This window comes from Galeopterus variegatus, unplaced genomic scaffold (assembly GCF_000696425.1).
Source record: "Galeopterus variegatus unplaced genomic scaffold, G_variegatus-3.0.2 Scaffold454, whole genome shotgun sequence".
NCBI classification, from domain to species: domain Eukaryota; kingdom Metazoa; phylum Chordata; class Mammalia; order Dermoptera; family Cynocephalidae; genus Galeopterus; species Galeopterus variegatus.
Window position 1 is genome coordinate 89,217 of NW_007726565.1, and position 12,545 is coordinate 101,761.

The following is a 12,545-nucleotide window of genomic DNA, read 5'->3' on the forward strand; positions in this document are numbered from 1 at the left end:
CCTCTCCGGCCTCCTCCTCCCTCCTCCCCGCCCGCCCTGGCTCCCTCCCTGGGCCCCGGAACATTCCATTCATTCCCGGGGCTCGCTGTGGCCGGGCTGGAGCCGGAATTGGAAGGAGGTGCAGCCAAGCCAGCGAGTGGGGCTGGGACTCGGGTGAGCGGGGCCAGGCAGGGAGGGCAGCCCTGAGCGCTGGGCCAAGGGGCAAGGATGTCGCCCGCCCCTGCCCGGGCCGCTGCTGGGTGGACTTGGGGGCGGGGAGGCCAGGCCGTGGGACCTGGGATGAGCCAGGCGAAGGAGGCAGGCCTCTTCCTGGGGGAGGGCCCAGCGGGAGTGACTGGACCAGGGGGTGCCTGAGCGCGGTCAGGGCCTCCAGCTGCGTCCTCCTTCCCTCTACCCTGGACAGACAGGCCACTGAGCCAGAGGGGAGGACCCTGGGTTGGAGGAAAGCCCTGCCCCGGGTAATGAGGGGCTTGTTAAATCTTCCTGTCTCTGACTAAACCCACCATCTTCTCCCCAGCCTGATCACTCCCATTGTGGTGAGGCCAGGGGTCTCCCTAGACCACCATCCCCTCTCCCCTGGCACTGCCCAGCCTCCTGTCCCTGCTGTCCGTTCTGGCTGCTCCAGCTAGCCTGTGGGTGGTCACCTCTCCAGTGGCTGCTGGGCTCGTGGGCATGTGGGGTCCCCAGGGACTGGCAAGACCACCGTCCACGGCCCATGCAGGGAGGCCAGCCGAGCTGGGTGCCTCTCCGGTGGTGATCCTGGGGTGGAGAGAGCTTTGTCGGTTCATTGCTTGCGGTCTGAGGAAGCTCGTGGAGAGTCAGAACACAGGGACGCAGGATGGAAATGGAAAACAGCCATAACCTGGTCGGGGACTTCCTAGGGGCCTGGACAAAGAAGGATGAGCAGGCTTGAAAGAGTTACAGGGTCCAAGAGAAAAGGCCACCCCTTTCCAGTAAACTGATTTACCCAAAGCCAAGGTCCCAAAGAAACATCTCCCTTGGCTGTAGAGCAGACACCTTTCAGCTCTCCTGGAGGAGATGGGGGCAGTGGGGGAGTATCAGAGAGGTGAAGACATGCAGTGGTCGGAGGCTGTGTTGCTCCCACCTTAGGTCAGATCCCAGCCCCACCCACACCAGCTGTGTGACCTTGGGCAAGTTACTTCCCGTCTCTGAGCCTCAGCTTCTTCATCCGAGAAATGGGCCTGTTGTGGGCTCAAAGGACAAAGTCCATGGGAAGCGCCAGGTCAGAGTCTGGCCCATGGCACATCTCAAGAAGGTGCTTGCTGTCACCAGGCACACGCCAGAGTAACCACCACTGGGATGTGGTAATGTGGAAGAGTTACTTGTTTCTCATGTTTGCTTGTGGCTTATTTTTTCTACACTTGAAAGTTTTAAATGGGTAACGAGAAAAATAATTGCTTTTCCAGGGAATGAGAGCATATGCAGGGAGGTGATGTTCAAGGGGGTCTTGAAGGGTGTAGCAGCCTCTCTAGAGGCCCAAGGAGTTTGGGAGGCTGTGGCCTTGGTCCCTCCTTACCCTCTGTCATCGGGATCTGTCCCTATGTGGGTAGGTGTCATGGGCAAGGCTGCCCTAGACATCTGGGAGCCCCTGTCATGTCAGGCACAAGTGCACTCAGGGAAGATCACAGTGGGTCCAGGAGTGGGGGACATTTGTGAGCAGCAGCAGAGCACAGCCTTCAGGGGAGGCTGGTGCAGGAAACTCTGACCAGGAGAGAGCAAGGTTTCCAGAGTGAGAGGGGTACAGGGCCACCCCAACGTCAGGGAGGCCTGGAGGCAGAATGACCCTGCCTGCCACTTGCTCCCAAGTTTTCCTGAGATGCTGGTGCCCCTGAATTGGGAAGGGAGGGAGGGGCGGAGGGTGAATTGTGTGTGCTTCAGGTCCACTGTGGGACCTTGGATCTTCCTCTAATTGGGAGACCTTTAGCCCAGCCTTGGCTGTAGCAGCTCACCCCACTGACCCACCCTCATCCCTGCAGACACAGGCCCCAACCCCCAGGTTGTGCACGTACGTGCTCAGTTAGACACACACACACAGGCAAGGCTGTACCAGCCCCACCGCAAACATGGAGATGTGGTGGATTTGGAGCTGCTCGTGGCTCCCCAGAACCCCCTCCCAGGGTCCTGCCTCCCATTTCCACATCTGAGGCTCTGCCCTGAGGAGGGCACAGGCAGACAGGGGTGGGGATGGGTGGACTATTGCTGACCCCTCTGCTGGTCCACCCAGAGGAAAGGGGCCTGGAGGGGAGTCGGAGTTCTAGGGAGGGCTGACCAGTTAGCTCAGTTGCTTAAAGAGCACAGCCTTGTAACACTAAGGCCACGGGTTCAGATCCCTGTACCAGCCAGTTGCGGGGAGGTGGGAGAGCTCTGGAGGTGGGTGGGAGGTGGGCCAGGCTGTGGTCAGAGTGGCTCTGGGGACAGATACAAGTGACGCATGCATTTGCTGATCCACACACACTGGGCCTGGCTTGCCCACAGCCGCAGGTCTGCTTTCCCTGTATTTCACTTCAGGCTGCACCTGAGAGTCAGGTGTAGGACAGCTGTGTGATCCTCCTGATCACACACCCAGGGTCTCCCTGTCAGCTGGGGCCTGTGTGCTGGGGCCAGTTCCCCTCGACCACCTGGATCTTTTTGGGGTCACGAGGCAGTGGGGGGGGGTCCACATGTGTGAGTACCTGGGGGACTTCCTGGAGGTGTTGCTATGCTGCCTGCAGGGACTTTGAGAACTTGCAGTGGTAGGCCAGGGCGTCATCCTCCCGGGGAGATCCTCTAGCGGGCAGTGGTCACAGGTCAGACTCCAGGGTGTACTTCTTGAGAAGGGCTGGGAAATTGTTCAAGACCTCCAGAGGGGAGCAGGTGTGTGTGGGGACAGGGCAGGGGCTGGGTGCTGGGGTCCCCAGCTTGTCGGGTGGCCATGGCCCTCTGCGGCCTGTGTTCTAGTCATTCAGGGCAGGGTTGGTGGGCTGGGGCTCCCCTGACCCCGTTCTTCCCACAGGGTACCGGGGCGATGGCGCTGCATCTCTGGGCCCTGGCCCTCCTGGGCCTGGCGAGCGTGGGCGTGGGCCTGCGTCCCCACAAGCTGGACTTCTTCCACAGTGCCACGGAGCTGAACCACCTGGTTGTGGACGAGGCCTCAGGTGTGGTGTACGTGGGGGCGGTGAATGTGCTCTATCAGCTGAGCCCCGACCTGCAGCTGGAGCAGCAGGTGGCCACGGGCCCGGCCCTGGACAACAAGAAGTGCACGCCGCCCATCGAGCCGAGCCAGTGCCACGAGGCTGTGCTGACCAACAACGTCAACCAGCTGCTGCTGCTCGACCCCCCGAGGAAGCGCCTGGTCGAGTGCGGCAGCCTCTTCAAGGGCATCTGCGCCCTGCGTACCCTGGGCAACATCTCCATGCGCCTCTTCTATGAGGACAGCAGTGGCGAGAAATCCTTTGTGGCCAGCAATGACGAGAGCGTGGCCACGGTGGGGCTGGTGAGCGCCACGGGCCCTGGTGGCGAGCGTGTGCTGTTCGTGGGCAAAGGCAACGGGCCACACGACAACGGCATCATCGTGAGCACCCGCCTGCTGGACCGGGCCGAGGGCAAGGAGGCCTTCGAGGCCTACACAGACCATGCCACCTACAGGGCTGGCTACCTGTCCACCAACACGCAGCAGTTCGTGGCTGCCTTCGAGGATGGCCTCTACGTCTTCTTTGTCTTCAACCAGCAGGACAAGCACCCGGCCCGGAACCGCACGCTGCTGGCGCGCATGTGCAAGCACGACCCCTACTACTACTCCTACCTGGAGATGGACCTGCAGTGCCGGGACCCCAGTGACGCCCAGGCCCCCACCTTTGGCACCTGCCTGGCAGCCTCCGTGGCCACGCCAGGTGCTGGCAGGGTGCTCTATGCCGTCTTCAGCAGGGACGGCCGGAGTGGCGGGGGGCCTGGGGCGGGACTCTGCCTGTTCCCACTGGATGAGGTCCATGCCAAGATGGAAGACACCCGCAACACGTGCTACACGGGCACCCGGGAGCCAGGCCACGACGTCTTCTACAAGCCCTTCCACGGCGAGATCCAGTGTGGCGGCCAAGCGCCGGTACGTGCCTCTACCGTGTTCTCACACAGGCGTGGACCACGTGCGTCTATGCGTGGCCTTGCGTGTCTCCATCCATTTGGGAGGGCGCACGTGTGCGGCGAGGCTGGGGTTCGGGTCAGCACTTGCACACGTGAGTGCTGCCACTCCCAGTGTGTGGTTCCCTCCAGTGCCAGGCCTGTGCTGGGTGTCGGGCACGCCCAGCAGTGACCATGGTGGGCAGGGTTCCCGCTGACCGGCCTTATCCCTGGGGACGTGTATGGGGGCCGTGTGCTGGAAGATGGGGCCCAGCCCCAACTTGGATCCTGGTGGGAAGGGGCCTCTAGGGTGTGGAGTCCTGCCCACCATTGACACCGTGTCCTCCAGGGTGCCAGTGAGAACTTCCCGTGTGGCTCGGAGCACCTGCCCTACCCTCTGGGCAGCCGTGACGGACTCACAGCCACAGCTGTGCTGCAGCGTGGAGGCCTGAATTTCACAGCTGTGACGGTGACCGCCGAGAATGGCCACATTGTTGCTTTCCTGGGCACCTCCGATGGCCGCATTCTCAAGGTGAGGCCTGGGCTGGGGCAGGGAGGTCCCGGCAGGGCCGTATGTGCGCAAGGCCCCTGCCCTCATGTGCCTTCCCTCGTGCCCGTAGGTGTACCTGGACCCGGACGGCACCTCTGCAGAGTATGGCTCTATCCCTGTGGAGATCAACAAGAGGATCAAGCGGGACCTGGCGCTGTCTGGAGACCTGACCAGCCTGTATGCCATGACCCAGGACAAGGTAAGCCAGGCGCAGGCCATCCCCGGCCAAGGGCACCCAGGCCACTGTGACAGGCCCAGAGGGGTACAGAGGAGGATGGGGGCTGTGTACCTTAGGCCTGGGACTGAGCCTTCTCTTGGGCTGGACAAGGGGCAGTGGGGTGGCTCCCGGGCAGTGTCTCCATCCCGTGTCTCCGTAGCGCCGTCTCTGTCTCTGCAACTCTGTCTCTGTCTGTCCTGTGTCTCGACTGCGTCTCTCTCTGGTCCTGCCTCCACCCCATCCTGATGGAAGGGACCTGGGTCAGTGTCTGAGTGGGTGTCCCCTGAGGGTGGACGGGAAGGCAAGGGCCCTGTGTGCCTCTGTGAGCTCGGTCAGTGGGGAACATGGGCCCGGCCCCCAAGCTTGTGGGGGGTTGGTGCAGGAGCCCCTCAGCCCTGCCCTAGGAGCACCCAGGATGTCCAAACACAGGGTAGAGGGCCTGGGCTGGCCCAGGAGAGGTGCCACAACCAGGACCCCCAGGGTTCCCTTGCACCCTACCCCATCTGGCCCACAGGCCATGGCCACGTGGAGCCTGGTCTGCAGCCATTGCCTAGAACTAAATCCTGAGGTGGTGTCTGAGGTTTTCAAGACCTGGAGATGAAGGTGGGGTGGAGCTGGTGGTCCCAGGAGAGTCTGGGGTCTGAGGTAGGTCCAAGTGGCTGCTGACCGTGGTCCCACTCGTGGCGCCCTCAGGTGTTCCGGTTCCCGGTGCAGGAGTGTCTGAGCTACACAACCTGCGCACAGTGCCGTGACTCCCAGGACCCGTACTGTGGCTGGTGCGTCGTCGAGGGACGGTGAGCATCTGCTGGGGGATCCCGGCGGGGCATGGCCTGGGTTTGGGGGGATATAGCCCTGTTCTGGGGAGAACAAAACCCCTCCCTGGGGCTAAGGCTGCCCCGACCCCCACAGATGCACCAGGTGGTCTGAGTGCCCATGGGCCGAGAACACCAGCAACTGGTTGTGGAGCCGGAACAAATCCTGCGTGGCCATCACAGATGCCCAGCCACAGAACATGAGCCGCAGGGCCCAGGGGGAGGTGAGTGGCAGAAGTGGGCAGTGGGCAGTGGCAAGGCCAGCTGGGGGCTCCCCCAGTGCAGCTGTTGGCCGGGAGCCTTTGGGACGGTCAGGGGGTCACCGCCACGTCCCCTACCCAGCCTGAGTCTGCTGCCAGCCTGAGCGACCTGGGAGCTCACCCTTTGTGAGGGCCCCTTGACCCCTGTGAACTGGGCAGGGGTGGCGCTCCTGTGTGTTCAAGGCAGACCCAGGCCCGTTTGCTAGGGTGACGCCATAGGGGCTCATTTTGGATGAAATGGAGTTGGGTTCTGGAGGCTTCCCTGTGCTTCAGCCTGTACGCGCACAGGGGGAGGCTGGGCAGTGGCTGGCATGACACTCTGCTGTGGGCTGGGCAGGAGGTGAGAGCCCTGTGGCCCTCCCTCAGGTGCAGCTGACCGTCAGCCCCCTCCCTGCCCTGAGTGAGGGGGACAAGCTGCTGTGCCTCTTTGGCGAATCTCCGGCGCACAAGGCCCGCATGAAGGGGGACGCCGTCATCTGCGACTCCCCGAGCAGCATCCCCAGCACGCCGCTGGGCCAGGGTGAGCCCCATCCTGCAGCCCTGGGCGGGCACTGCCCCTCTCCCCGCACACAGAGCCGCGCACACACACACTCCCTCGCGCACCAGCCCGCGGGGGAGCCATCCCTGGGGTGCAGGCCAGACAGAGGGTGGGCTCCTCGGCTGCTCTGGGGGGCTCATCCCAAAGCATTGGGCATGGGGCATTCCAGAAGGTGTGGGTGCAGATAGCACCTGCCTGTGGAGATAGGGCAGAGTCCTGCGAGCAGCCAGTCCAGGCACCCTGAGCCGCCCAAGGTCAGCACCCGTCCCAGGCTGATAGTGAGAGTGTCTCCTCTGAGTCCCTTAGTCTTGCTCCTTGGTCATCTTTACTGAGCAGCACCTGGGGGCCAGGCCCCAGGCACCGTCGTTTGTGCAGACACCCCTCATCCCTCCCTGCCCTGTCCAGCCTGAGAGGTGAGGCCAACCCAGAAGCTGCGGGCAGGCCCCAAGTGTGGGCCAGGGCAGGTTCCCTGACCCCTGAGTGCTGGGGACAGTGGGGCCACACAGTGACGTGGGCAGAGACCTGGTGGGTCCTCCAGCCCAGACTCCAAGGAGCCACCGCCCTTAGTGCCTGCAGGATCAGAGAGAGGGTGCAAAAGCAACCAGAGCCCTGGGGAGAAAGGTGAGCCCAGCCCTGGGAGCTGACACCCGAGGCAGGATCTGATAGCGGGTAGCAGGCCCAGCTGAGCCCAAGATTGTTGGTGAGGGGAGCCTTTGCCAGGGCCCCACCTGCAGACCCAGATCTCAGCGGCTACCCGGTAGGCTCAGTTGATTAGAGCACAGCCTTGTAACACCAAGGTCAAGGGTTCAGATCCCCTTACTGGCCAGCCACCAAAAAAACCAAAAAAAATTTTAGGGGCGGCGTTGGTGGTATAGTGGCGAACATAGCTGCCTTCCAGACCCAGGTTTCCACGTTAGGCCCTAAGACCCCACCCAGGATGGCCTTGCTCTCAGATTCTGAGGGGCGAGGAGTTGGCATGGGGGAGGCCCATCTCCTGGCCCTTTCTGTCCCCTGCCCTGCCCCTGGGCTTGCAGCGCCAGCCTTGCCCTCCATTCTGTGGCTGCTACCCGACACAGTCCCCATCTGCCATCCGCAGACCACGTGGCTGTGACCATCCAGCTCCTCTTTGAACACAACAGCGTCTTCCTCACCTCCCACCAGTACCCCTTCTACGACTGCCGGAAGGCCATGAGCCTGGTGGAGAACCTGCCGTGAGTCTTGTGCCACCTCCTGCACCCCCCACCCCCGCCTCGGACCCACCGTCCCTCACGACCCTCTCTCCCAGGTGTATCTCCTGCACAAGCAACCGCTGGACCTGCCAGTGGGACCCGCGCTACCATGAGTGTCGGGAGGCCTCGCCCAATCCCGAGGAGGGCATCATCCGTGCCCACATGGTGAGGGGCCATGGGGGCCGTTTGGGGCCTGACTACTTGATCATGGCCAGGCAGCACCTGAGCAGCTTTTTTCTCTCCCAGGAGGACAGCTGCCCCCAGTTCCTGAACCCCAGCCCGCTGGTCATCCCAATGAACCATGAGACAGATGTGACCTTCCAGGGCGAGAACCTGGACACAGTGAAGGTGGGGGAGGGGCTTATGGCACTGGCTTGGGGACAGGGCTAGGTGGCTGGTGGGGTGTCAGTGGGGCCTGTTCAGGGTCCTCCTCCCTGAGCTTGGAGCACGTGGTCCCCCACTCAGGGTCCAGCACAGGAGGGAGAGCGCTGAGGATATATTGGGGGACAGAGATGGGGAGGGAGGCCAGAGGGAGGTCTGGGAGGATGTGGGGGTCTTCAGACAGGGCCCGGGCACAGAGGCAGAGAGGAGACAGGCGATCTTAGGTTGTCGGGGAGTTGGGCGAGGGCCCAGGCCAGAGGAGTTGAGGGGCTGGGGAGCCAGGCGCCACTTCCTGAGGAGGGGTGGGGACTCCAGGAGGGCCGGGTGATGCCCTCAGTTGTGGACTGTGTGGAGAAGGTGCCCCTGGGACACCCATGCAGGGACGTGCAGAGGCTTCTGCAGACACGTGTGTATTTGGGGCTTAAGAGTGACCAAGTGGTCAGTTGGGTCAGTTGTGCCTAAGAGGGCCCTGGGGGGGTATGTGGGGCAGGGGAAGGGCACCAGCACCGAGAGCACTGACAGGTGGTGGCTATGAGGGGCTCAGGAAGGGGCCAGGATGCCGAGCCCTGGAGGGCACGGGGGGAAGGCTAGCCAATGCCAAGTATTCTGACTGGACTGTCCACAGGGCTCCTCCCTGCACGTGGGCAGTGACCTGCTCAAGTTCAACGTGACGGTGAATGTCCGGGAGCCCGGGACCTTCTTCTTTCGGACACCAAAGGTATGGCTCGAGGGTGGGCAGGGCAGGCTGCTGCACCCGAGGGCCCCTGGGAGGGACGTTGCCTCCAGGAGCATGAGGACATGGGCAGAAAGGAGGCCCCTGGGGCCAGAGCCCAGCCCAGCCAGGAACTGGCCACTCCTTGCCCTACTGAAGAAGCTGGGTGGCCCAAGAGTGCCTCCCTGCCCTCTGTCTCCCTGGGACCAGAGTACCGAGAGTCCACGTCATCTTCTGCGAATGGTCCTTGTGTCTCGGCGTGGTGCAGTGTGTCACTCCAAGGCTCCAGCTTCCAGCTACCTGGAGACCTGTCCTGCTGCCCTCAGCTGTGAGGGGACCATGTGGCCATTGTGGGTGCATGTGGTCACCTCAGGATTCCCCCACCCCACTCCTGTCTGTGTGGGGGCAGGGAGTACAGCATTTCTCTGTGTGTCCCCCAGCTGTCCTATGATGCCAATGAGACGCTGCCCCTGCTCCTGTATGTCAAGTCCTATGGCAAGAATATTGACAGCAAGCTCCAAGGTGGGCAGGCCGAGGGGACTGGGACCCCGGTGCGGGTAGGCGGCTGGGGCAGCCATTGACCTCTGCGTTCTCCTCCTCAGTGACCCTCTACAACTGCTCCTTTGGCCGCAGCGACTGCAGCCTGTGCCTGGCCGCCGACCCCGCCTACAGATGCGTGTGGTGCCAAGGGCAGAACAGGTGTGTGTACGAGGCGCTGTGCAGCAACACCACCTCCGAATGCCCACCGCCTGTCATCACCAAGGTGAGCCCCGCCACAGCCTGGCCCACGCCCACCTGCAACCCCAGCCTGCCCAAGCTGCCGGGTCACGGGGCTCTGCTGATTTCAGATCCAGCCTGAGACAGGCCCCCTGGGCGGAGGCATCCACATCACCATCTCTGGGTCAAATTTGGGCGTCAGAGCGGATGATGTCAAGAGGATCACCGTGGCTGGCCAGAACTGTGCCTTTGAGCCGGAACAGTACTCTGTGTCCACCCAGTAAGTGCACGGCCCTCAGCCTGGGGTTCCAGGGCCTGGTGACTGGGGAGATGGAGAGGCTGAAGGTGATGGAAAGACACAGTCCAGGTGTACGTGGGTGTGCAAGAGTCAGGGGTTAGGGCCTGGGGAGGATCTGGGTGACCTGCCTGTTGCCCTCCAGGATTGTGTGTAAGATCGAGGCCGCAGAGGCACCCTTCACTGGGGGTGTCGAGGTGGATGTCAACGGGAAGCTTGGTCATTCGCCCCCCAGTGTCCAGTTCACCTACCAAGTAAGCACCTGGCCCTCGGGTGGGTCTGGCCTCTACTGCTGACCCCTGGGTGGTCGGGGGACTGCTGAACTCCAGGGAGGTGGATTCTGCCCTGCCACCTTCTGGAAACAGTTATTGTTCACTGTGGGTCCCACATGGCCCCCACGGCTTCTGCCCTAACCTTGGTGCTCCTGTCCTCCTACAGCAGCCCCAGCCCCTCAGTGTAGAGCCTAAGCAGGGACCACAGGCAGGCGGCACCACACTGACCATCAATGGCACCCACCTGGACACGGGCTCCCAGGAAGACGTGCGGGTGACCCTCAACAGCGTCCCTTGTAAAGTGTGGGTGTCACCCACATGTGGCTGGGTCTGGTTGGCCTTGGCCCTGGGGACAGGGTGGGGGTATTCTCACTGTGACCCTGTCTGCCCTGGAAGGGGCAGTGGAACCAACCTGACCCACTGGCCTGGGGCTGGGCTGGTCCCATAATGTGGCTGATGTTGACTGACACCCTCCCACCACCAGGACAAAGTTTGGGGCCCAGCTCCAGTGCATCACGGGCCCCCAGGCGGCTCTGGGTGAGGTATCCCTAGATATCTTCTACGGGGGCTCCCGTGTGTCCAGCCCTGGCGTTGCCTTCACCTACCGTGAGAACCCAGTGCTGCGGGCCTTTGAGCCACTGCGAAGCTTCGTCAGGTGTGGCCCCTCCCCTCACTGGCCCATGCCACCCACAGTTCCCCACAGTCAGGCCAGGCACCCCCACATCACAGCGCCCTCTGCTGACTGGGCTGAAAGGAATGTGGTGGGGCTGGACATCCCAGATAGGCTTCCTCCTAGAAACCCACATAGGCAGGCTATGGGGCAAGGTGCTCACTAGGCCTGTCTTCCTGCCTTGTCCTGCTTATGACACAGGCATGCGCTCTGAGCCCAGCCCACAGCCCACCATCACTGTGTACTCACCCAGACCTGCACATGCACCCAAAATCCCAGCATGGCCAGAGCCACAGATGGGTGCGGTCTGGTAGGGGCAGATCCTGGAGGGTGTCCAGCCTGGAGCTGGCTGCACGTCTCCCTTGCCTAGCCGAGCCCATTCAAGGTGCCATCCCCCCCACGACTTTCCCCATCCTCCCCCAGCGGCGGCCGGAGCATCAACATCACTGGTCAGGGCTTCAGCCTGATCCAGAAGTTTGCCATGGTGGTCATCGCCGAGCCTCTGCAGTCCTGGCGGCGGCGGCAAGAGTCAGAACCCCTGCAGCCCATGAGGGTCAGTCCTGGTGTAGGCTGGGGGCTCAGCTCCAGTTCCGGCCAGTGGGGACATGCCTGTGAAGGGTGGGGTCCACACCAAGGGCCTCATGGCTGGACTCATCCCGCAGGTTGAGGGTACCGACTACGTGTTCTACAATGACACCAAGGTTGTCTTCTTGTCCCCGGCGGTGCCCGAGGAGCCAGAGGCCTACAACCTCACAGCACTGATACAGATGGATGGGCACTCTGCCCTGCTCAGGACCGAAGCTGGTACCTTCGAGTATGTGCCTGACCCCACCTTCGAGAACTTCACAGGTGGCGTCAAGAAGCAGGTCAACAAGCTCATCCACGCGCGGGTGAGGACAGCTGTGGCTCTGCCACGGGGTCTGGGTGTGCTGGCCCGTGCGCCCCCAGCTCCCTCCTGGTCCCCCTGACATCGCTCCACCCCTGCTCAGGGCACCAACCTGAACAAGGCGATGACGCTGCACGAGGCGGAGGCCTTTGTGGGCGCCGAGCGCTGCGTCATGAAGACACTGACCGAGACCGACCTGTACTGCGAGCCCCCGGAGGTGCAGCCGCCGCCCAAGCGGCGGCAGAAGCGGGACACGGCTCACAACCTGCCTGAGTTCATTGTGCGTGCGGGGCGCGGCGATGGGGCGGAGGAGGGGGGTCCCTGCCGCCGGCTGAGCCGCTCCCCCACGCAGGTCAAGTTCGGCTCCCGCGAGTGGGTGCTGGGCCGCGTGGAGTACGACACGCGTGTGAGCGACGTGCCTCTCAGCCTCATCCTGCCGCTGGTCATCGTGCCCATGGTGGCCGTCATTGCAGTGTCCGTCTACTGCTACTGGTGAGCCCCGCGCGCGTTGGCCGGCCATGCCCCCTCCCTGCCCGCCCCACGTGCCACTCACTTCCAGGCACGCCCCTTCCCCGCCCTCCCCACGCCCTGGCCACGCCCCCAGCCGACCTCAGAGCCCCCTCCTCACCGCGGGCTCCCCCAGGAGGAAGAGCCAGCAGGCCGAGCGCGAGTACGAGAAGATCAAGTCCCAGCTGGAGGGCCTGGAGGAGAGCGTGCGCGACCGCTGCAAGAAGGAGTTCACAGGTGGGCGCCGCCCCGCGGGCGCGGCAGGGGCAGGGCTGCCTGGGGCGCCCGGCCGTGGAGCCGTCTCACCCGGGCCGGCCTCCCCCCAGACCTGATGATCGAGATGGAAGACCAGACCAACGACGTGCACGAGGCGGGCATCCCGGGGC

The 12,545-nt window shown here is 63.3% G+C and overlaps 1 protein-coding gene across 1 annotated transcript in view; it reads left to right on the forward strand.

Annotated features, from left to right (window-relative positions):
• Window positions 1–12,545, forward strand: part of PLXNB2 (plexin B2) — a 24,834-nt gene that overhangs the window by 6,177 nt on the left and 6,112 nt on the right. The window contains 22 exon segments of the mRNA XM_008568938.1: window positions 3,014–4,099; window positions 4,463–4,645; window positions 4,734–4,862; window positions 5,574–5,674; window positions 5,790–5,916; window positions 6,319–6,472; window positions 7,587–7,701; window positions 7,776–7,884; window positions 7,966–8,067; window positions 8,726–8,818; window positions 9,253–9,334; window positions 9,415–9,575; window positions 9,661–9,809; window positions 9,970–10,078; window positions 10,263–10,399; window positions 10,581–10,751; window positions 11,190–11,319; window positions 11,429–11,656; window positions 11,756–11,932; window positions 12,005–12,144; window positions 12,296–12,396; window positions 12,486–12,545. The exon segment at window positions 12,486–12,545 is cut by the window's right edge and continues 4 nt beyond it. Of these exon segments, the coding sequence (XP_008567160.1) occupies window positions 3,026–4,099; window positions 4,463–4,645; window positions 4,734–4,862; window positions 5,574–5,674; window positions 5,790–5,916; window positions 6,319–6,472; window positions 7,587–7,701; window positions 7,776–7,884; window positions 7,966–8,067; window positions 8,726–8,818; window positions 9,253–9,334; window positions 9,415–9,575; window positions 9,661–9,809; window positions 9,970–10,078; window positions 10,263–10,399; window positions 10,581–10,751; window positions 11,190–11,319; window positions 11,429–11,656; window positions 11,756–11,932; window positions 12,005–12,144; window positions 12,296–12,396; window positions 12,486–12,545 (3,832 nt within the window). The 5' untranslated portion in view covers window positions 3,014–3,025.